This window comes from Phascolarctos cinereus, unplaced genomic scaffold (genome assembly GCF_003287225.1).
Source record: "Phascolarctos cinereus isolate Bilbo 61053 unplaced genomic scaffold, phaCin_HiC Scaffold_3;HRSCAF=262, whole genome shotgun sequence".
In the NCBI taxonomy this organism is placed as follows: domain Eukaryota; kingdom Metazoa; phylum Chordata; class Mammalia; order Diprotodontia; family Phascolarctidae; genus Phascolarctos; species Phascolarctos cinereus.
In genome coordinates, this window is record NW_027555736.1 from 147,149,804 (window position 1) to 147,175,047 (window position 25,244).

The 25,244-nt window shown below is 41.7% G+C and overlaps 1 protein-coding gene across 2 annotated transcripts in view; it reads left to right on the forward strand.

Annotated features, from left to right (window-relative positions):
* The window catches only part of SMAD3 (SMAD family member 3), a 162,921-nt gene extending 143,312 nt beyond the window's left edge, over positions 1-19,609 (forward strand). For both annotated transcript variants that reach the window (XM_020982788.2, XM_078151215.1), the window contains exons 6-9: positions 6,100-6,312; positions 8,164-8,301; positions 11,848-11,992; positions 14,549-19,609. In XM_020982788.2, the coding sequence (XP_020838447.1) occupies positions 6,100-6,312; positions 8,164-8,301; positions 11,848-11,992; positions 14,549-14,672 (620 nt within the window). In that variant the 3' untranslated portion in view covers positions 14,673-19,609. The remainder of the gene's footprint in view (positions 1-6,099; positions 6,313-8,163; positions 8,302-11,847; positions 11,993-14,548) is intronic.
* Positions 19,610-25,244: the final 5,635 nt, after the last annotated feature.

A 25,244-nucleotide genomic window follows, 5' to 3' on the forward strand; every position in this document is an offset into this window, starting at 1 on the left:
CCTCACCACCCCCCTTACCCCCAACTGGACTTGGTTCATTTACAGATGTTTTTAATCAACGTTTCAGATGCCAAGTGTTGCCTTCTGGGTTTTATTCTTTTTTTTTTCTTCTTTAAACAAAACAGAGAGTATGCCTGTGCAGAGCTGATCTCAATATTGAGGTCATTCAGTGAGTTTAACCTGGCAAAGGGCCAGCCCTAAGTTAAGGCACTCTGTTGTTCTCAGTGGAGAAGTCATGTGATCTCCACTCTAGAGGGCACTTGGGTGGCTCACTGTTGACTAGGTTCAGTCAATCCTAAATACTTCTCCTTTGGCAGAATAAATTAGCATCACTGGAGCACCGATGGACAGCCAGGAGAGGGGAAAGGCTGGAAGTCGATCTATAAGTAGTCAGAAATATTTGGGAGATAATTTGGAGGGAAGGAAGGAGGGTGAAGGAGGCTGCAGGAGAGAAGAAAAATTTCATCATGGGTACTCAGGAAGTGTCTGGGAGTAGTACTTCTCTAGCAGTCTGGTCATGTTTTGAAACAGAGGTTAACTAACCTAAATAATACTATCTCAAAAAGCAGCTGTCAAACTTTTCTTTGGCTCAACTACACAGCTCCCCAGAACTGGCATCTTCCTAATTAAGTGTCAGGCTCCTGCATTACAAATGTTTTCCACTAGTTGCTTTGATACGGTGTTGTGTTGTCTGTTCAACATGTCCTTGGGAGATGCAAGGATGTTTGTCGGAGACCTCAGATCTGCCTGGGAGGGCCGACCGACTCAAGCTGCTGTTATGATGAACTCTGAATTCTGAGATGTCCTAGACTGTTGGTCCTCCAAACTAACATTGGTGAGGGGCATTGTTTCAGTACTGGGTCAAATAAGGAAGCAGGCATGGGTGTGTTTGACTCTGCTTTTTCATCTTTAATGGAGTTAATTGGCAGTGGGGAACTAATTATGCTTCCCCTCACCCCACTGGCCAAAATCTACAGTTCAGGAGACCAGAGGCTAGGCCCACAGGGGTGGTCTGTTCAAGCAGATTTTAAAGACTCTTAAACTTGGCCAAGAAGCACAAAGCCACAAGATCACAGAGCTAGAAAGGACCTTAGAAAATCCAATCCCTTTCTTTTATGACTAGCAAACTGAGTCCTGGAGAGATGAAATGCTTGCTCTAGGTCATATACCTAGTAAGAGGCAGAGCTAGGATGAGAACCAAGTCAGGTGAAATGGGGATTCCCCTTCTTCCCCACTGCTCTCCGTGATGTCTGTTCTGCATGGAATTTGGCTACTTTGAACATCAGAATAGCCATTTTTATTAAGCGTATATTAAAGCCCTTAGCCACTAGCCATTTTTAATTAGATTTCAAAACAATATAATATGCAGTGAAGGCATGGCTTACAAAGTAGCTTATCTTGTCATGATCCTTAAGTAACAAGTAACATGTTTGGCATACTCTCTACAGAGCCAACTAGGTCCATTCCCTGAAAGCCAGACCACCAGGTATAAGTTCCAGAGGATGTCGCTGTTGCCTCCTCCTTCCCAAAGGGCTAACAGGGCAAGTTCCTTTCCCCAGTACCTCTGCCTGTCCCCACTCCTTGGGCCTCCACTGTTCCTAGTGGAGGGAGTCCAGCGCTGAGCAGCATCACAGAATTCTGACTGCCTTAATTTAACATCAAGGGTTCTTAACCTGGGGTCCTTGGACTCCCAAGGGATCAATGGATAGATTTCTGAGGGTCCATAAACTTGGCTGGGGAACAGGATTACATCTTCAAGATAATTGATTTCCTTTGTAATCCCATGTATTTTATTTCACACATCTAAAAACTTCTGAAAAGGAGTATATAGCCTTCACCAGACTGCCAAAGGGGTCCATGACATGAAAAAGGTGAGAACCTCCATCTTATATCACAACTATGTCACCTTACTCCATCCTTGAAAAGGTATAGGAATGGCGCAAGGATGGCTCTTTATATTTTCCATATTGATGCCATGGAAAGAGCAGATATCCCCAGGACTATATATATGGTCAGTATCAAAACCAGTGAATCAGTCAGCAAGCAATTTATTAAACTTACTGTGTGCCAGGCACTACGACAGGTATTGAATATACAAAAATAAAAATGAAACAATTCCTGCCTTCAGGGAGCTTACATTCTTATCAGGAGAAACAGCACGTCCCAAACTGAGAGCCCAGGTTTTTCCTAACTCTTACATACTTTTTCCCACTCATGTCATGAGATTTTAGGTACACAGACTTTATTGGAGTCAACCAATTGAGCTAGAATGAAATTGTTCATCTTTAGTTGGCAATCCATGAAGTTGTAGCCATTGAAATCTGCTAAGACCCTAATTGGTTTGGAATGTTTTCCAAATCAAACTTTTTGGTTTTTTAAAGCTTTTAAGGAGGTTAGGGCTTATGTTCTAGTCTGGTTATTTTCCCCAGAGTAAAAGTGCTTTTACTTTTTCAGTCTGATGAAGGTTATATACTCCTTTTCAGAAGTTTTTAAATGCATGAAATAAAATACATGGGATTACAAAGGAAATCAGTTATGTTGAAAAAGATGTAATCCTGTTCCCCATCCAAGTGTATAGACCCTCTGAAATCTATCCATTGATCCCTTGGGAGTGCAAGGAACCCCAGGTTAAGAACACCTGATTTTAAAGTGCTGGGGGGGGGGTGGCACAGAGAAGAAGACCTGAAGCACCTGAGTCTCAGCCAGTGTGAAATTCTCTCGTTCTTTCGTGGCTGGGCCACTATCACAGAATCAGGAGCTATAGCTCCTGATACAGAGAAACTAAATGATTTTAAGATAAAATAAACTTTTCATAGAACCTTTATGAAAAACACTGTGTATGGCACATAACATTTTGCAGTGACCTTAGGTTGGTGGTTTACAATAAATCTATCGCACATCTAATTTACCTAGGTTTCAGCAAAGCATTTGATCAAGCCATAATATCCTTATGGACAGGATGAAATGTCAGAGGACAAATGACCACACAGTTATCTGAATTTAGAACTGCTAAATGACTGGATGTGAAGAGTAGTTGTTAATCAGTTCATGTTACCTTGGACTGAAGTCTTTAGAGGAATGTCCCAGGCATCTGTCTTTGGCCTTGTGGTGTTGAACATTTTTATCAATGGTTTAGGATAAAGACACAGATGGCAGGCTTATACAATATGCAAATGACACAAAGCTTCAAGGGATAGCTAACACATTGGATGCCAGTCAGTATCCGAAGAGGGAGAAAAACGGGCGAGAGTGTTGGTCCAAATTAAATAAGAAGTTGAATAAGAATAGATGTAAAGTCCTACATTTGATTTCAGAAAACTTTACAAGTATGAGGTGGGGGCTTAGCAGTTGGTGTGAAAAAGATGGTAGGCATTTTAGTGGATTCAAAGATCCATATGAGTCAGCAGTCCGATAGGGAAGCAGCCTCCAACACACACACACACACACACACACGCACGCACGCACGCACGCACGTACTCTGAGGCTGTATTATGAGATGTATGATGTCCAGAATAAAGAAGGTGAGAGTTTCATACCCTGCTCTAGTCATACCACATTTGGGATATGGTGTTCATTTGTGGGTGCCACACTTTACAAAGGCCATTGATAAGTTGGAAGATGATAAGTATGATGAAGGACCTCAAAGTTATATCATGTGGGGATCAGTTGAAGGAACGAAGAGAAGATTAAGGAACTTGAGAATATTAAGGTGTGGATGTGTTAGTTGCCTTTAAGCATTTGAAGGGCTATAGTGGGAAAAAAAGGAGTGGACTTGTTTTTGATTGGCCCCATAGAATAAAACTAGGAACAGTGAGTGGAAGTTTTGGAAATGTATATTTAGACCAAATTTAAGGAAAATCTTCTTAATAGTGAGAGCTCTCCAAAAATAGAATGGGAAACCTTGGAATCTAGTGAGCTTCTCCTCCCTGGAGACCTCCTTCTGTTCAAGGTGTGGATGGTCACCGTTTGTCAGGGAGGTTGTAGTGAGGATTTTTGCTCAGGAATGACCAGGTGACCACTGAAGGTCTTCCCAGCTCTGAGCTTCAGTGAACTTAAAGTTTTCATTCAGTAGGTATGCTGCTGAACAGTTAGCACTTCAAAAGAAATGTAACGGGTAGCCCAGGTCTTCAAGGAACCAATTGTGGGGTGATGGCAAACACACAGGAAATGATATGAGGCTTTCCCAGAGAACGTTTTCTTATTAGAGAAGAATCTCAGGAGGTCTTGTCCAGCCACCACTTCTGCTGCAAACAAGTTAAATGATTTGGGGCAAGTAAGTCACAGAACTCAATTGAGTCCTCTGGTAGGGTTGAGACTGGGCTTCAGTTTCCCTGACTGTACAATGGAGGCATTAGACTAACCACTAAGATTTCTTTCAGCTCCCTCCTATTATTCTTCCAGTCCCATTTAAGGCAGGATATAGTTGAATGGTTCAGACTGTTCATGCTACAAGTGTTCATAGAATGGGGAGGGCATTAAGGGGGTGAGCAAATGGAAAAGTTCTCATGGTGAATGTGAAATTTGAGTCAGCATCTTCAGCATAGGTTGGATTTGGGTAAGTTGATTTGGGGGGAGGAGGAGAGAGCACATTCCATCCATGTGGAAGGTTCAAGATGAATAAACCTTAAAGGGGAAATAGTTTGCTTGCTTGTGGCCTGTCTGGCTGAAGCAATTGATCAGTTAACAAGCATTTCACAATTGCCAATCCATCAATAGACATTTGTTAAGGCATCTACTCTATATGCCAGCTACTGTGATAAAAAGATGAAAAAAAAATGAAACAATCCCTGTTCTCAAGGAACTTACATCCTATCGGGTGAGACAACATGTATGTATTATATAAGCACATAAATAATATTTTTTTAAAACTAGGTAGTTAAATACAAGACAGGGAGAGAAGGCACTAGCTGTGGGGAAATAGGCTTTTTTTTCATGGGGAGACACTAGTGACTAGCGATCAGGAGCAGCTTCATGTGGTGATGCTTCAGCTGAGCTCTGAAGAATCTAGGGAATCTAACATGATATTTGGGAAGAAGTGAATTGAGGTGGGGTGGAACTACATTAGCAAAAAGTCATCAGAGCAGTTAAATTTCTTCTTGGGCAAGAAATGAGTATGGATAACTTTTGGGTACCTTGGAAGAATGACTAGAAGGCTGATTTTTGAGAAGGGCTAGGATAATTTTACACTAACAATAAATTTACACAATTTTACCAACCAGAGTGTACTATATCTCCCTGCAGCAAGGATGGCACAAACCTTTAATCTCTGTGATTAGTCTGGCTAGTTCTCTGAAGTGACTGGTGCCATTAACCAGTAACCTGTTGCCTTTATGTATACCTCAGGAGCTACTTCACATGAGACTTTGTGGGCTGAAAAATTATCTGATAAATGAGATCAGTATTTTTTCCCATAATATTACCTTATATGTGTAGCATGTTTTATATTTTTCAAAGAACTTCTGATATTGTCTTATTTGATCTTTGCAACTTTAATATCAGGAAAGGTATTGATAGAGTATAGGGAAGCCTTACAACAATATATGATTCATATGAGATGAGTTTTATTCGCATTTCACAGATGAAGAAACTGGCTCAGAGTGTTTTAAATGAGTTGTGTATACAAGGTCGCATAGCAAGTGTGTGATAGGACTGGGGGTGGAGCCCAGTCTCCTGATTATCAAGTGTTTATCAAATAATTATCAGTTTTCTTTCTTTCTTTCTTTTTCTTCCTTCCTTTCTTTCATAATTAAGCATAAACTTAGTAACTATTGGGAAAAAAGGCCAAATATACAAACAAAAATAAAACAGACTGTCCATGAACTTATAAACTTTCCAATACATATTCACAGTTTGTTTAAAGGAAAAGAAGTCTTAATAAGAGTTACGACATCATTCCATTTTTGTATCCCTTTCTGAACTTTTGAAAAACTCCTTTTTTTCCCTCTAGATTTTGTTATTATCATCATGATTTTCATAGTATTACTGTTTTTCTTTCATCCCTCTCCATTACTTTATACAAGTCTTCTCATTTTTTAAAAGTCATTCATAGTGGCCATAGTGCCTAGTGACTTGCTTTGTGTCCTTTCGTGTCTTATGCAGATCTGCAGCCTGTCACATACTGCGAGCCGGCCTTCTGGTGCTCCATCTCCTACTATGAGCTGAACCAGAGGGTGGGGGAGACTTTCCACGCCTCTCAGCCTTCCATGACAGTGGATGGTTTCACTGACCCATCCAACTCGGAGCGCTTCTGCCTGGGTTTATTGTCCAATGTGAACAGGAACGCCGCCGTGGAGCTCACCAGACGACACATTGGTAAACACATTCTTCAGTTCCCTGCCTGCCTTCCCAAGAGCCCCTTCCCACAGTAGGCTGGAGCTGTCTGTCCCCAGGAGGCTTGAGCAGACGGGGTGTTTTCTGGGGAGCAGTGGGAAGTGAGTGCCCAAGTCATTGCTGCTTCCTTGAGAAAGTATAAGTAACAGCAATTCCTCTGACCAAATTTCCAGCCTCATGCCCCCTGTTCTCTGGAGATAGTCCCTCATTGATGGTTGTCTCTGCCTCTCCCCCTACTCTTTTCCCTTCCTTTCCTAGACACTTCTACCTAAAGATAAAAAATTTCTGGAAATTTTGAAGGCAAGAAACAAATGAACTTATCTTGGGGGAAAAAATAGATGATGGTGAAAAAATGTAAATGTATGAAATATGGTGGGGTTTTTTTTATTTATTCTTTAAGCAGCAGGTGATGCACATGGTGTTGCAGCAGAAAGAATTTTAGATTTGGAGTCAAAGAACTTGGGTATAAATCCTAGCTCTTAAACTTTCTGTATTTTGTGACTTTTGGGAAAGACACTTAACTTCTCTGGCCCTCAGTTTCCCCATCTGTAAAATGAGGGGATTGGATTAGATGACCTCTAAGGGCCTTTCCATCTGCAAATCTGTGATGATTTGCCTCTTTACAGACATAGTCACATAGTTGAGAACATAAAAATGTATCATGCATGTGTATAATTTGATTTGCTTGCAAAATTACTGTTATATTTAGAGACATGAAGGCAGACAGAAAAGAAGCCAAATTGGGGAAAACATTTTAATATGTGAGTTATGTTTAAAAAGCACAATTTCTAAGGGGGGGGGGAAACAACTTGATTCTAGGCCTTAGCATCTCTATTCCCATATTCCTCTCTAGCTCCCTATTTTCAACTCAGACAGTACTGTTGTGCCCATCAGCATCTCCTATGTCCTCTAGATGCCATTCCAACAGAAATGACAAAATGAGAGTGGTGAGAATGGGAAGGGCAGAATGAGTACACGAAGCTTACTTTATGCCAGCTTTCTTCATTTTTGATACGCTCAGTGCCCCAGTATGTGACTAAGGTTTACTTCTCTGATCTCTTCCTTATTCTTCTGAAGGAATACAAATAGTGACCCTTCCCTACAGGAGATAGAGACACAGAGAGAGAAAGAGAGAATGTTAGAGGCTTTATGTAACTGGATTTGAAACAAGTTTAAAAATAGATTGTCCATCTGGGGTGAATTTAAAACAAGATGGAAATTGTATGTTAAGCCTATGGAAAGGGTTTTTTTTTTTAATGGAAAGGGTTTTTTTTGTTTTAAGTTTCCAGGGGGGTTGGGAGAGAGGCATGTGTGATCAAATTCAGTAGTCACTATCTAAAGGCCAAAGAGTTAGAACCAGGAAGGTAGGGGAAGGTCTGCCCAGTTTGGCAAGATATCCAGAAAGCCATTCCTGTTTCTGAGTGGGTCGTCTTCTGTGAACTGAGCTTCCCTTTGGCTTGAAACCTTTCCGAGGGTGTTGTGTAAGTTATAGGGTTATAGCTGTGGAAAAGTCACCTCGTCCATTCTTTTCAGTCATGTTTTCAATTGTTTCTCATCATTCTCTCTTTCCAGGGCATTCGCCTGGTCTGTTTTTGTGAGCTTTGTTCAGATTCGGGGAGGTGGGGTGTAAAGTGTTCAGGCCACCGTTGGCCTTGAATTGACCATGTGAGTTGGGGCGAGGAAGGTGGGGAAAGCACACGCTTGCTGCTCTGAGCGTGAACATTCATGATGCAGTTTGTCTTGCAGACTGACACAGAGGGCGGTGGCTGTGCTTTGGACGCTGAACTCTGGTGCTGGGGAGCCTCACCATTTCCATTGGTGTTTGTTCCGTAGGGAGAGGAGTGCGGCTCTATTACATCGGAGGGGAGGTCTTTGCAGAGTGCCTCAGTGACAGCGCCATTTTTGTCCAGTCCCCCAACTGTAACCAGCGCTATGGCTGGCACCCAGCAACCGTCTGCAAGATTCCGCCAGGTAATCCAGCCCATGGCACCTTCCCTGCCTCCTTGCCCCTGTTCTGAGAACCCTAGATATCTGAGTCCATGTCTTTGCTTTTCAGTCTGTGTTTACTGTGTGCACAGCTGTCTTCTCATTGATTCCACCTTCTCGGGGTCTCCTTGGTTGCTTTCATGGAGCTCCTTGGGGGCAGAAATGGCATATGTCTAATTGTCTTTGAACAGTGGCCAGCACAGTGTCACATGGCCAAGGGATGCTCAAGAACTACTGTTTGCTGACAGTTCAGGCTATATGGAGTCTGCTTAAATTGAGTTTTACCATATATGGCTTTTGTTGGTCAGATCCCCTTAGCCAGGTACCTCACTGGATGAGAACCAGGTTGTCACTCAGGGGAGATTGAGGCTGGTTGCTGAAGAGCCTAAGAGCCTTGACATAGACGTGGAAGCGTACTTAACGGGCATCTCATTTGACCCCCTTGTTTTACACATGAGGAAACTGAGGCCCAGAGAAATTACCTTGACCAAGATCACAAAGATAGTGAAGTGGCAAAGGCTGAATTTGAACTGGGTTCCTTTGCCTCTGAACCCAGCCCTCTACCATGTGTCTCCCTCATTCACAGCCTGTGGTGTCTGATTTTCAGTTTGTGGCATGCATTTTTAATACCAGTACCCTTTTGTACTGGTGTTAGCAGATTTGCAGAGAAAGAAATAAGTCAGGAGTCCCAGAAAACAGGCAAGTAGGAACAATGCCTGCAGTGCAAATTTGAGAATGACATGGAATTTGGGGGTGGCACTAGTGGCAACTGCAGGAACAGAAGTGAGGGGACAAAACCAGAAGTTGTAGAGGTACCAGGGGCAACTAGGTGGCACAGTGGATAGAGGGCCAGACCTGGACTCAGGAAGACCTGAGTTCAAATCCAGTCTTAGACACTCACTAACTCTGTGACCCTCAGCAAGTCATTTCACCCTGTTTGCCTCAGTTTCCTCATCTGTAAAATGAGCCAGAGAAGGAAATGGCAGACCTCTCTAGTATCTGAAAGATGACTGAACAACAGAGGTACCGACTTCAGATCACTGTAAGGACAGACTTCCTAAAGGACAGGCTTTCACAAAGTAGAGTGGATTGTATTGGAAGCAGTGGCTTCCCTGTCCCTTCTTCACCCCCTATAAAAACTCCCCCCACCCCATCAGGGAAAAGGTAGAGAGGCATTCTTGGTCTGGTAGATGGCCTGTCAGGTACTTCCAACTCAGAGCTCCTAGATCTCTTTTCTTTTGAACTTTTTCAGTTTTTGATCAATTCTTCTGTTTGTTGTTGTTATTTTCCCCTTGAAGAGGAGTGGGGGAAGTGTGGACTGCAGGGCTTTTAACGCTGTTGGTTGGTAGATGAAAGGTTGGTGTGTTCTGTCTGACAACATTGCTTCTCACCCTTTGGGATTTCTACCATTCGTTTTTCTTTCTCTGGTTTACATATTCCTGATACCTAAAAAAAGGACTATTTCAGTAAAAAGGGGTTCTGTTGGTGGTAGTTCTCCCCTTCCCCCTTGCTCAGCCTTTCTGACTGCATCGTTGAGCCCACTTTTTTAGAGGTCTTTCATTCTTTGGCAAATTAATTAAATGCACTTCTTCAGTTAACTAAAGAATTACACACACACACACACACACACACACACACACACACACACACACCCCTTTTCCCTCACCCTGTACCGTCATCCCTGCTCTCTTGGTGCCAGTATCTGGCAAACTTCTAGAGGGTTTCTAGCTTGCTGTATAGAAACAGAAGCTACTAGCAGCCCATCTGCCAGGTTTCTCCCTTTGTTAATTTGGAGCCGTGTTACCATTTTAGTTTGCATATGAACAGAGCCTGCCTTCCCTGCTGGCAGCATAAAATCTCCTAGTTATCGATGCATCAAACTTCACTTTCCCTCTACTACTTATACACCCCTTAAATCAGCATGAAATTTGGTTCTGTTACGTGCTTCGGTTTGTCGTCTAAAGCGATGACAAAGCCCAGTTGCTGTGCTCACTTTTATCTACTGTTCCTATCCCCTTGTGTTGAGGTGTTCCAGCGTAATTACGCACTTCTCTGCCTGTCTATTGTGAGGGCAGAGAAATTCTGGGGCTCCCTTGTCAGCACAGTAAGCCTAAGAAACTAGGTAAAGGGCTGGTTGTTCCTGAGTTTGTGTAAAGTTTAATTAAGTCACCAATCTTCCAGTGACTCATGTGCCCACTTGAATTCAAACTATCATCCTGGCCCTTTAAAAAAAAATGCTTCCTATTTTCCAGTCTCCCTGTTTCATTCTCTGGGTTACCTCTACCCACACTCTCCTAGCCATACAAAGTGTTGCGTCTTCTGCTGAAGCTTTCTTTGGCCTTCTCAGCCAAAAGTGAATATCAGAGGGTCGTGGGTTTATTTATCAGTCAGTAAACATTAAGAGCCTGCTATGTGCCAGGCACTGTGCTAAGCACTGGGGATACAATTAGGGGCAAAAGACAGGCCCTGTCCTCAAGGAGCCACCAATCTAGTGGCACCTGGAAAGGACTTTAGAGGACATTTGATTCAACTTTTAAGATGCCCCTTCCATCTTAAGCTCATCCCCTTATCTCACTGGTTATTCAGTTGGGTCTGACTCTTCGTGACCCCATTTGGGGTTTTCTTCGTAAAGATGCTAGCATGGTCTGCCTTTTCTTCTCCAGCTTATTTCATACACAAGGACACTGAGGCAAACAGAGTGAAGTGACTTGCCCAGGGTCACACAGCTAGTACGTGTCTGAGACCAGATTTGAACTTAGAAATATGGAATATTGCAGGGGATCTGTAGACCAACAATAAAGTTTTTGTCTTCTGCAGAAGAGGAACTCGTCATCATGATTTTATTATCCTGGATGCCTCTCCCTCCTCCTCCCCTTTGCCTGTACTGATGAAAATCCCAATCAGAGATTAGGCCTACTTCTTCCATATAGAACCTCTTTTGACCATTTCAGCCCATTATGAGCTTTCCCTCCTCTGAACCCTTACAGTACTTTCTACCATGCAACTTACCACCTTAATTGCATACACATGTATTCTTTAATTGTTTTCTATGTGTAGCTTGTCTCCTTAAATAGAATGTCAGATCCTTGAGGGCAGGGCCTATATTTTATATTTCTCATAGCACCCATATCCCATCACACACAATCAAAAATAAGACTGATCATGTAACAACTTTTCAATAAAAACTTTGTGGAGATTTAAGTGTGTCTGTAGTACCTACCATGTGCCAGCATTGTACTAAGTGCCTTTTTACATATAGCATCTCATCTGATCCTCACAACCACATGAGGTGCTAATTATTATCTCCATTTTATAATTGAGGAAACTGAGGCAGACAGAAGGTTTAAATGATTTGCCCTGTGTCACCCACAGCTAGTGTCTGAGGCAGCTAGATCTGAACTCAGGTCTTTTTGACCCCAGGCCCAATATTCTTTGCTACTCTGGATGTCCTAAACTTTACCTGGTAGGGAAGATTTAGCCCAAACTCTCTTGATTTACGTAAAAGAGATAACATTTTGGTTTTATTGGCAGGATGCAATCTGAAGATATTCAATAACCAGGAGTTTGCTGCCTTGCTGGCTCAGTCTGTCAATCAGGGTTTTGAGGCCGTTTACCAGCTGACTCGGATGTGCACCATTCGCATGAGCTTTGTCAAAGGCTGGGGAGCTGAATACAGGTCAGGTCTTCCTTTAGTTTGGGGCTTTACCTTCCAAGTTTGCACCATCTCCAAAGGGGAATTATAAAATTCTAGAATGTTAGGGTTGGTGCGGGCCTTAAGAAAATCACCTCATACATTACCCTTCACTTTATTGATAAAGAAACAGGCACCCTGAGAGAGGAAGGCATTTGTCCAAGGTCATGAAGATAGTGGTACCAGAGTTGAGACCTCCTGATTCTCAGCCTAGTTGTTCTTTCCCCTTATGCAACATTTTGACCAAAATGGTTTAAAATTGCCTCTCACCAACAAGTTCTGTGTTTCTCTCACCTTCCCTTGCCCAGCCCCTCTATACTAGAATCAGGAGGATAATCCTTGGCCCTTAGAAGGATGTGAAAAATGAGAAGCAGGGGTAATGAGAAGGTGGGCTTAGCATTTGCAAAGGGAGAAATAAAACTGCTTAGGAACTGCATGCTTCTTACGGTTGCTGTGAGGGTAACCCAGACAAGAAGCCTGTTAATGTCACTTTTGTGTGCAGTCTATTGCTTTCAGTTTCTCATAGATCCATAGATTATTCAGGTTTAGACCCTAAAATTCATCTTTTTAAAAAAGCACATAAACAGGCATTCCCAGATATGCAGAGCTCTTCCCCCATTCTTTATGCTCCCCATCCTCCTCCTTCCAGTCCCCAACTCTAGAGTACACAGCAGAGGGACCAAAGCATCAGCTTTGTGAGCCAGTGCCTCACAAGTCATTCTTCTGCTTCTCTTCATTTTTCCAGATGTTTGGAGTCCATTTTGTTTTGCAGTCATTCTGCACCCTAGCCAAACCCATTTCATTATTGGCTCAAGGCCACAGCTTATAATGAAATCCAGATGAGCATGACTTATGGAAAGTTAGATTCTCATTAGAGTATTTTAGTCAGTAAAACCCCTCATCTCGAGTTTACCGAGTTTACCGTACCTTAGCTGCTGGTTCCTTTCTTTTCCCCAGTGGCCTGGAGCACAGAACCGTGGCTTATGCGAGGAACTGACTATTGTGAATAATGTTAGATTCCTGGGGTCCCTCTGTAAACTAAGATGGGAGATAATTGACCATTCAGACAACCAAGGTGTCTAGATCTTGTGAGCTTTTCTCTTGGCCATTCCATGGGCTAACTCCTTTTCTAGCAAAATACCCAAAGATCTGTTTAAAAAGTAGCCCAAGATGGGGAATTAACCAAGGTGAAACCCATCAGCCAATGTACTGCCAGAAGTTTGGATTGTAGGGATAAAGATAGAAGTTAGAAACATTATGTGGAAGGTGAGATGGAGTTGGAGATGTGGACGAGGGGTAATAAGCAAGGTAGAAAAATAACACAAGGCTAGAAAATGACCAGTTCAAGTTCAGCTATCTTTCTTGTGTCTGCAGCTGCTGACCAGACTCAACTGAGCTTGACTTCAGGGGATGGACAGGGGATGTTGATGATCTTTGTTCTTCTTCAGACTATTCTACTTGGTCAGAGCTTGACACTAAGAGAGAAAAATGGTGCCTCCAAGGGGGAATCCTTGCAGGGGTTGGTGCTACGTTGCTACCTTTTAACCCAGTGTACTTGGGAAAGGCTCTGTAAGGCGAAAGCCCTGCCCTAAAAGGTACCATATTAGTACACAGAGGACAGTGCCAGCACACCCATCCCTACAGGCACATGTACACACACCCCATCACCACCAACTGCCAACTCCGTTTAGTCTACCTAACGGGACTGAGGGTGTGGCTCCTTCCCAGAACAATCCTGCTCTCCTACTGTAGACATGCCAAGAAGAGAATTAGGTTACAACTCTTCTCTTACTTAGGCAACTGAAGGCTCGAATTCCTAGTCTTCTCACCTTTAGTTGGCAACCACATTAATCCCTAACAAACAGCTATAGCTCAGAGGAAGCCTTTTGGCGCCTGCCTCAGAGCAGCGTCATCTCTCGGCACCAATTGAGAAAGTGCTTTGGGGAAAAGAAATGTGTGGCGTGCCTTGATTTTTTCCAGTAATTGTTCCATGGCTTTCTCTTCTTTAGTCCTTGTAAGAATTTCCAAAATAATGCAGTAGACATGAATTGTTTCAGTGCGGTAGGGAACTTGAGTGCAAGTTTTAGGATTGATGGGCAGTTTGTTCTAATGACAATGAAATACTTGGATCAGATAGATGGATGTAACCTCAATATCCCCCTCGGTCTTAAATCCAGGTTTGGGGGTGATTCAGAGATGTGGGAACCCATCAGTTGGAAACTGCAGAGATTATTGGGTACTTGGGAATTTATCCTCTTGGTGAATATAACTTTCAGCTCTGCTGTTTGCTGAGAGTTATTAGTTTAGCAAATAGAACTTCCCTTCTTGCACCCCTCCCCCTCCCAACCCCCAGTTCATTTTGGAGGAGTTCAGCCTGTTTCATTGGCGTCTCCCTCCAGAGCAGAGTCCAAAGTGTGGTAAGACTGGATTCTTGTAGAAGGCTGTCACCTAAGCAGAAAAGAATGTTTGGACTGTGATGAGACCCTTGGATATGTTCAGTTTTGAAAGTCTCTTTCTTTGTCCCTTCCTTTATTCTTACAGGAGACAGACTGTGACCAGCACCCCCTGTTGGATTGAGCTACATCTGAATGGTCCTCTCCAGTGGCTGGATAAGGTCCTCACACAGATGGGCTCCCCTAGCATTCGATGCTCTAGTGTATCTTAGAGACATCTATAGGGAATGGGGAGGGTGGAGGTGCTGGTGGTGGTGGTGGGAGGGGTAGTGAGGGAGGTGGGAAAATCTAAGACTCATTAAAAATGGGAAGCCTGTTTAACTGACAGCTGTCAAAGAAGAAACTTTTCTCCTCAACCAAAGTGATATTGACACACTTTTAAAAAGACAACCAGATATAGAGGTAGTTTTTGAAAGTAACTATTCAACTCAGCCACTTCTACAGATCAAAGTTGGGAATTTGGCTCATAGCATGAGGTGCCATAGAGTCAATTCAAAGCACATGTTCACCATACTGGTGAAAACAGACTTTGGTTTGGTTGTCTTGAAGCTGGAAGGTGGTATTTTGCATTCCCCATTGGCCCCTTTTCTTCTTCCTCTCTTTCCCCATCCCCCTTGTCCTCCTTCAGTGATGGCTGTCTGGGGAGGGAGCAGGGTGTCAGCATCTGATTAGAAGTACCCATCTGTCTAGGATGGAAAATAGAAATTCTTCTTTAAAAGGCATTGCTAGGAGGAAATGCTGGGTTTGCATTGGAAAGGGCGACTGTGTCCTGTGGCTTTCCCACCCCCACCCTCCAGGCAGTCTGGCAAGAAAGGACACTTCAGCTGAGCATTCCCAAGACCTGTCTCTTCAGCATGCTGTACTGTGGACAGACCACCTTTGATGTCTTACCTGTCCTCTCTGCATACTAGCTGAAAGGAAGCAAGTGTATGCAGTAGAAACAATGATACATGCACAAGAGGGTGGTGGGGAAAGTTGGTGAGAACCATTTCCTTCTTCCACAACTCGCCTAAACTTTTTGTTTCTTACTTTAAAAAGTTGGAAAGACCAGTCTAGGTTCTGTGCATATGCGATGTATAGTTCATATTATCACATTAATCTCAAAGAGATTTGAATTACATTAACTATTTACATGAAGGAAAGGACACATGTCATGACTTTCTAATGTTGCAGAAGTTGTTTCGGCTAGAACAGCACTACACGGAGTGGGTTTCCAGTCATTTGCAAGAGCTCACTCCATATCCTGATGCATTTGGCCACTGCTGTTTAATGTAGTCAGTTGCATTAATTAAATTAACATTTTATTGTATCTTCTTTTAAATGTTTATTTTTTAAAAAGTTTCCTCAGTTAATACATTGACAGGAAAGTCCCTGAGAGAGGGAGGAGGAAGAGGAGGAGGAGGAGGCAGAAGCTGTAAACTTTTTGCAGCCCTTACTTGTTGCAGGTGAAATTTTCCCAAGTTGTGTTTGGGAGATGCTAACCCAACTCTTTTGAAGCTAATTCATTGCTGTGAATTGACCAGACATCTCTTAGCATCTCAGATCCAAGCATCAACATAGAAAAAGCTACTTTGAAATCTTAACACCTCAGAAAATAACAAGCTTATGTAAAGGGATCTTTTCTCTGTGCTGTGAGATTCTCTAGCTAAATATCTGTAGGTGATCAACAGCAGTGCTAGGAGTGAGTGTGGAATAAAGCACTCTTGCTGATGGAAACCTAGATGAATAAACTATTATCAGTAAATGCTTTCAACTGGAAAAAAAGGAACCCCTTGTCTCTCTCAGTGACCTTTTGTAGCATACAGGAGACTGAACTGTCATCTGTAATCCATACTTTATTCTTTGCCATCTGATATTTGCCATCTTCAATGTCTCATCCAGGATTTTTGCGTGGATTTGTGTCAGGGAAAAAAAAAAGATTTCCTATGGAAATCCTTCTTTATTTAGGCAGGTGAGGATGTGTGGGTGGAGAAATCTCTATTTCTGCTAAGCAAAAACCTCAGATGTGCCGTTTTTTAATGTTAGGTGTCCAGGGTGCTTTGGGAACAGGGTTCCAACAGTGGATGAGTTCCCAGCTCCATGCACGAGTTCCATAGACCCCAAAGGGCTTAGGAGGATTGGTGATAAAGGAGCTTTTAACAAGATCTGGGCGTCATCTTGAAGAGGTTCTTCTGTATTGGTACCCAGAGCAGATAGAATCCAGTGGCTTCATTGGAGAGAATTAGGCACTACAGAGTATCAGGGTTCATGCCTGACAAAGAAATGAGAAAGCCAGCTTTCTGACCAATTCAGGAAGCCACTTAGGTATCTGTGTTTGTGCTTCGTGTTTGTGACATGAGATTAGTGGCATGTCCTGTTCATTTCATTTTCTAGCAGAGCTTCCATGATGCTTTTCAAAAGCCACATGTAGTTCCTTAGCCTTGGCATTCTTCAGCTGCTATTCTGTCCTAGCAGGGAGGTGCCTGTGACCCACTTGTTGCTCTAGTTCCTATTTGCACAGCTATCCTCTACCTTCTCAGCTCATGTGTGCCCTTAGACACAGCTCACTTACGGAAAATGTCCAAACAGTAATTTGGGGAGCTATCTGTAGAATGTAAAACCTTAAAGCCATGGGCTATTTGTAGATTAATTTTAACCCAAATGGCAACTCCTTCTGAATAGTATAAAATGTTTTGCCTTTTTTTTTAAACTGTTCCAAGTTATTTCCCCCCTTTTTAAGATTAGACTATAGAGGGGAAACTTGAGCATCATCTCTAAAATCAATTTAATTACAAAAATGTAGATTGGGAAGCAGTTATCATTAGAAATAAAGGATGTCCTCGGGATTATGACACTTGTATTCATTCTTATTTAAGCTTCTTCAGTTGACAAAAAAGTTTTCCCAAATTGAATATCTGATGTGTGAATGACTTTTGCACATTTTGGATTTTTTTTAAAAAGAACAATTGATGGAGCTGAGGAAAGAATACAGTTTGGGGACTTTTAACAGTTGGATATATTGTGTTGCACAGTTTTACGTGTATTTGGTACAGGTAACATTTTAAAGGATGGTGTTCCCCTACAATATTCTCAATGTACAAATGTCATGATTCTGCAGTTTATATTGACACTAATTAAAGGGGCAGTGGGCCATAGACTGTTGTAGTCAGTATCTCCAAAGACTTTTTCCTCCCCACCCTTCACTCCCTTCCAATCTATTACAACTATAGCTTATAACTTAAGATACATGTACCACACACATGTAGGTAGATGGCCCAGCCTGTTTTCTATTACAGGCCTGTACTGGATTTATCATCTCAATTGGCTGTCCTCTTGGCAGGCTTCATAGGAGAGCAGACATTTTTTTGCTACAACTCTCTAGTCAGTGACAGATATTTTGATCCTCCTTATAATAGGAGTTAATAACACATGAGGGCAGGGCTGCTGGCAGACTTTACAGTTGTCCTTGTGTGTATACTGTTTTTTTAATTGAATTTTAAAAATTATTGTTAATAAATTGAATTGTAGTGTGTATTGTTATTCATGCCACTGTGCCCCACTCCACTTTTCTGGTGTTTGGCTATTTTCTAGTCCCATGTACATTTACTTTGTGCCCCACAATCCCCTTCCTTCCCTCCCCCCCCCAACAGTGTGCATGTCATTCTGCTAAGGATGCAAACATCTGACTTCATTCTTAGCTTCGGCAATATGAGGTGCCATTTATGAGGATCTTTGATGGATCACTGTCTTTTCAGGGCTATCATCTGTAATAGGCCAGTCTACTTCCTCCTTACAGAGTTCCTAAAAGGGCTATACTTTTCTTCCCATGAATAACAAGGCTGAGATCAAAGGAACTGAGAGATATGGGAAGGAACCCCAAAATGAGCATGGAGCTATTTCAATGCCCAGAGGCAGCATATATTTTGACTCTAGTTCCATCATAAAAATGGTTCCAAAGTTGCAGTTTGACTTCAAAATGAACTTGGGTAGATAGAGGAGAGGAGAGACAGGCTGAGAAAGGAGAATATCAAAATATTTGAGTTCCCAATTTAGAAAAGGAAAATTCAAACACAATACAGAAATAAGGCCGTTCATTGCATGATGATTTCTCATCTGCACATTAGGTTGGACTCAATGGCTTCTCAAGTCCCTTGAAGCTCAGAAATCTGTGCTCCTGTGAAATGTTTTAAGGATCTTAACTACTTGTTCTGGGGGAAGGGGCCAGAAGGAAGGAAATATTATTGTTAGGGGGCTCCTGCCAATTACAGAACAATGTAGATAAGTATCACTGAATTGAGAATGAAATCAGTGGAGAAAATGTGTTTCTGAAAAGTTGTCTGGGAATCAAATCCTATCAATCAGGTGAAGGTAGACCTGTCATGATCTAAACTGGATTGCAAAATTCTCAGTGATTAGTAATTAATTTTTCTTTTTGTATGATAAAGTGAAGTGTACTCTAGCATATCAGTATTTTCATATTTATGTAGTAACTTCTTAGAACACTCAGATGGATCATAACTATTTAATTTCTGGAGAGAATTAAAAAGGCCTTCCTACCAAGAGAGTAGTGGTTATGGAAAATCTGGGAGCATAGACACTCCTGAGCCTTGGTTCCATGGTCTGGTGGTTCATACCAGGTGCCCCCGAAAGCCTCCTCTATAGGCTTGGATACTGATAGCTGTAAATAAGAATGGGTAGGAGTCTGGCCCAAGTAAAGGACGGTGGCCATTGTTCTAGATGGGTTCCTCTGCACTGAGCCTTCTGGGAGGAAGGAGGTTCAAAGTATCCCAATGATTTGTGCCACCTTCATGTTGAAGGGATATCGTAAGCCTTTTATCAGTGTGTGGTTGGAGATGGCCAACATGATTAGTCTTCACCCACTTCACTGTCACATCCAAGTTATGATTGACTCTTTGGAGGGGCAGGGGGCTGGCCGTGTGCGTTCGTTACCTTTACTTCTCAACCAAGCCTGGCCTTTTAATAGCTATGTAAGAGCATGCATGTACTTAGTGTTTTAGAGTTTTTTTTCTAACTTTTTTATTCTTATGAAAAGAGCACCTGCTTGTTCAGCATAGTACCTCTATTGTTAAAGATCTGTATGCCTTCTCCCCCCTCTATGATATGAAACTGTTAATTGTCATTCTAATAAACTGTTAATTAAAAAAATTGATCTGTTGAGACATTCTTTTGTGAGCCCGTATCTCTGACTAGAAAGTATTTTAAAGTAGCTGCCCCAAATCATAGGTGCTCTAGTATTATGGAGAAACAGAAGGGGAAACTTAACAGCAGTGAAGATATACCTAGTCCCATCCGGTCATACACTTGTGTGTAGTATCTGCAGCAAACGTTTATATACTAAGGGGAGAAATGCCTGGCATCTGGTTGGTGGCTATTTACATGATAGCCTGATTTTTCCATTCCCATTCTTTAAACAACGAGGAAGACCCCTGCTCACCTCAGCATTGATGAACCGAGAACAGAAAACTTCTAATAGGCACACCTTCCAGTGAAGGGCAGAGATGGAGTTTTTCACAGGAATTAGATTGGACTGTCAGCACCTATTGTGTTTCCCTTCTTTGGTTTGCTCAACTCTGACAAACCCGACTGGGTCTGTGGTAGGGTGCTTTGATATGTCTCTAGTACGCAAAAACCCAATTATTTGGGAACTACGTCTAGAAATTCATTTATAGCATTATAAATAACTCACCAAACAGATTCCCAACACCTTTTGGTGTTGGTTACCACCTTTTGTTGGCTTATAGAATGATATAACTGGATGGGACCTTAGTCTACAAAATATTGCATGAATCCCTTGGCTCCTCCAATGTTTGACTTTGAACTCAAAGGACTAGAGCTGGAATTTTAAACTCTTTTTCTGTTGATGGTTTTTAGATTATCCCAAGAGAGTACAGAACAAGAATTCCTTAGTTCAGAGTTGTTGTTTTTGGGTGGGTGGGGGGAAGTGTTTTTCAAAGAATAAGAGTGGGAAAGAGATATTTGAACAATTCTTTTTTACATCTCAGTTCAGGAGCTTCGTTGAATGATGAGTGATACCTCCTGCTTTAGATCTTGGTGACTTGGAGGGGGGAAGAACTTAAACTAGACACCAAGTAGTCTTTTTTTTAACAGCTTTAATTGATTTGATATTCTGTTACCTGGATGTGAAGCCTTATAACCATCAGGCCAGTCACAGAAGACCAAGATGCTATTGATTCTCATCCATAATCATAATATCCTGATGAAAATATTCTTTGAAATGAAGTGCCAGTGTTCACTATACATTAATGCCTAGGCTTAATTGTACTTTCCTTCATAATAAAGCATCATGGCCACTTGATCAATGAGGAATGGATGGCAGAAAGAGACCAAAGGCCAAGAAGATCTCATGGGCAAGGGAGCATATGGGGAGATACCAAACTGGGAGAATTTGCTTGTTAGATTTTTAGAGTCTCTTGCCAAATATATTTACTGCTAGGTATACCTTTAATTGGCCTGTAAATGTTTCACCTTTTTTTAAAGGGGTAAGAGAGAAATTGTTTGGGTTTGAAGGGAGATAGGAAGCCAAAAATGACAGGGGAGAAAATGGGGTTTTTAGATTTGTTTTTGGTTTGTTTTGTTTTCCCCATGTTTGTATTCCAAGGCTGCTTTAATAACAACTAAGTCCAGATTTGGAATCTCTGCTTTTCCAAAAAGAAAACCAGGTAGCATTATAAATCATTAATGTCTGGAACTGAGATGTGGCATTACTACTATGCTAGTCAACTCCTACTTCCTACTTTAATTATCCATTCCTTAAAACTGAGAAACATCAGAAGAGTACAAAGAATAAAACAGATGCATTACACACACAACCTTGGGTAAATGCCCAAATTTGAAGGTCCAGATGGATAAACAATAACAAGGTAGTGTTCAAGAGCTGACTATGAGAAACTCCTCAAGACTTGCTCAAAGTTTCATTTTTTACAAAGTTGTATCAGGAAATTAGTGATATTATGGAATTAGTTCTGATCAACAAAGAGGTGGTGAAGTGAAAGGAATGAAAGCCTTAGGAGAATATGGCCATGTCATCTTACCAAGAAGGGTAAATGAGCAAGTAAATGCTGGGTATCATTAGCACCTCTCCTAAAATTTAGAAAACTAGATTTCAGGAATCTTTAGGGAAATGCTAGGCATGATTCTATGAGTACACTCTAAAAGGTAAGATAATTAAAGAGGGATGGGAAACTCTCAAAAGCAAAATAACAAAACAACCACAAATGATCCTGATGAGAGGAAAAGGGAAACATTTAAAGAGACTGATGTGGCTTCATAGGGAACTATCCAATGTGCTCATAACTGAAAAGATTGTGTACAAAACAGCACAAGGACACAAAAAAGAATGGGATGAACCTGTAAGCATTAGGTATACAAAGAAAGGCAAACATTCTCTGCCTTCAAGGAGCTCACATCCTAATGGAAGTGACAAAATGAAAGCTACGTATATGCAAGAAGCATGCAGGATAGATGGAAGAATCATCCAGGGAAGGTATTAACAATAAGGAAGCAGGAAAGGGTCCTTACGGGTGAGAATTTTAGTTGAGATATGAAGTTAGGGGAAGCCCAGAAATGGAGACAAGGGAGACAGCCAGTGAAAATGAAGAGTCAGGAGATGGAATGCTGTGTAAAGAACAGTAAAGAAGCTAGTATCACTGGACTGCAGATGACATCCAGGGAAGCAGAAGCATAAGAAGACTAGAAAGGAAGGGGCCATGTTTGTTATGAAACACTTTTGTTTTTCTTGGTGAGGCAATTTGGGTTAAGTGACTTGCCCAGAGTCACACAGCTAGTGAGTAAGTGTTATGTGTCTGAAGCTAGACTTGAACTCAGGTCCTCCTCACTGCAGGGCTGGTGCTCTACCCACTGTGCCACCTAGCTGCTCCTATGAAGCACTTTAAAAGCCAAATAGCAGGGTGGAGCCAAGATGGCAGAGAAAGACCAGTGACCTGCTTGAACTCTCCCCCAAACACCTGTAAATAATGGCTCTAAACAAATTCCAGAGCAGCAGAACCCACAAAAAATCAGAGTGAAACAAATTTCCAGCCCAAGACAACCTGGATGGTTGACTGGAAAGGTCTGTTGCACCGGGCTGGGAGAGAAATGCAGTTCAGCATGGGCCACACAGTAAAAACAGGGCCTTAGTGAACCTGGAGCAGGCCTAAGGGGACTGAATCAAGGGGAGCTGTGGTGGTTTCCATACTTCTCAACCCACGAATGCCAAAGACAACTTAGAAGGTCAGTGGGAAAGGTCTGTTGGACCTCAGTGAGAGAGGAGCTTGGTCTGGCCCTAGTCCCGGCACAGTGGCTGCTTCTGGAGCGCTCAGCCCACAGATGGAGGGGGATTGCAGGAATCTCTTGGTTGGTGCTTTGCCCATGCTTGGATCTGAGTCGCAGTTCTGGGTGGCACTCCTGGGGTGAGAAGGAGCACTGGCGCCGTGGAGCTTGTGGTAGCAGTGAAGAGAGAATACCTCTCATCGTTCCAAGGCAGAAAAGAGTGCTTGCGGTCAATTACAGGCCAGGAAAGGAGTAAACACCTCGCCTCTGATCATACCGCCTTGGAAGAACTGAAAATTTACGAGTCCCTAGAAGTATCCCTTAGAACAGCTGCATAAAACCCCCAAAGCTTGGGACAGTACATCTCTCCACTGGAAACAGACCCCTACCTTACAGAGTTTAGAACTCAAGTAAGTGGCTAGGAACATGAGCAAACAGCGCCAAAAAAAAAAAAAGCCAAACCTCAGACCACAGAATCTTACTTTGGTGACAGAGAAGATCAAAACACACAACCAGAAGAAGCAACAAAGTCAAAGCTCCTACATCCAAAGTTTCCAAGAAAAATACGAATTGGCCCCAGGCCATGAAGAGCTCAAAAAGGATTCTGAGAAGTAAGAGAAGTAGAGGAAAAACTGAGCAGAGAAATAAGAGTAATGCAAGAAAAGCATGAAAAACAAGTCAACAGCTTGCCAAAGGAGACCCCCCAAAATACTGAAGAAAATAACACCTTAAAAAATAGCCTGACCCAAATGGCAAAAGAGGTCCAAAAAGCCAATGAGGAGAAGAATGCCTTAAAAAAGCAAAATTGGCCAAATGGAAAAGGAAGTCCAAAAACTCACTTAAAAATCTGAGCAAATGGAAGCTAGTGACTTTATGAGAAATCAAGAAATTATAAAACAAAACCAAAAGAATGAAAAAATAGAAAACAATGTGAAATATCTCACTGGAAGAACAACTGACCTGCAAAATAGATCTAAGAGAGATAATTTTTAAATTATTGGACTTCTTAAAAGCCAAATACTACATTTTATTTTGATCCTGCAGGTAACAAGGAGCCACTAGAGTTTACTGAGTAAGGGGATGACATGGTCAGACCTACAGAGTCGGAGGACCTAGGTTCAAATCCCACCTCTGACCTTCCTTTTATGAAGTTGGGCAAGTCGCTTAATTTCCCTGGATTTCAGTAGTTTCCTCATGACAAGTCTGAACTTGATCAAGGCCACTATGATCCCTTCCAACTCTAGATCAACAATCCTTTAAAAAATGTAAATGATTTTTAAAGATGTTTGGAACAAAAAGAAAAGGCCTAGTACTAGAGTCAGATGACATTATAACAGACAGCAGAATTAATATTGCCCTAGATTCATAATCAGATGACATGGGTTCAAATCCTAGCTTATGTAAATGTGAATAAATCACTTAATCTGCTTAGATCTCTCTCCTCACCTGTAAAATGAAGATCTTGGACTAGCTCATCTCTATCATCATTAGGGACTGTCTTACTTGGCTTGTATTTGTATCCCTAGCACTTAGAACAGGGCGTGGCACATAGTAAACACTATTCTAATAATCTCAACAACTATTTTGCTTGAGTCTTGTCTATTAAGGAGAACAAACTATAAACTGTAAAGGACAAAAGAAATAATTACAGAAGAATAAAGGCCAAGATAAGTGAGGTGAAAAAAAATTACTTCAGTAATTCAAATGACTGAATTTCCTGAACCAGATGAATTAGATAGTTAGTTAGGGTAGAAATTAGAATCAGAATTAGATAAGGATAAAATTAGTGACAGAATTAGATAGGGCAGTGAAGGAATCTGTAGGTATCACTACTGAACCTCTATCAATGACCCTAGGAAAATCATGGAAGATGATGAATCACAGAAGGCTGGAGAAGGTCAAATTTCCCAATTTTCGAAAGAGTAAAGATTCTGGAAATGAACACTGGATTTGGAGTCAAAGGCCCAAAGTTCTGATTCTGACTCTTGTTACTAAATACAAGGTGCATGATCCTGGATAAGTTACAACCTCTATAGGCTTCAATTTCCTTATTCCAAAGGGCTTGGAATAGATGATCTCTGCAGGATATTACATTGCCGTACAGTCATTACTGTGTACATAAGTCTTAGGAATAGAAAGTAAATAAGATTGGGTTAAGCATTTACTAATGCCAATACTGCTGCTGGAAGTTGCTTTTCAAAAATCCATTTTTAAAAAACAACTCCAATTGTTAACAATACTTTTATTAATATTCAAGATTCTTTCTCATTCTTTCTCTCTATAATTTCTGCCATATACAGAATAAATCCAACCTCCCCTCCCCATATGAGAAACCTTACATATTTGAACACAGTTATGTCTGCCTTAAACCTTCTCTTCTCCTGGCAAAATACCCCAGTTACTTCTCATGTAATATGGTTCAAGTCCTTCATCCTTATCACCCAGTTGTGGATATGTTCAATTCATCAATTTCTCCCAAAGTGTGGCATCTGTAC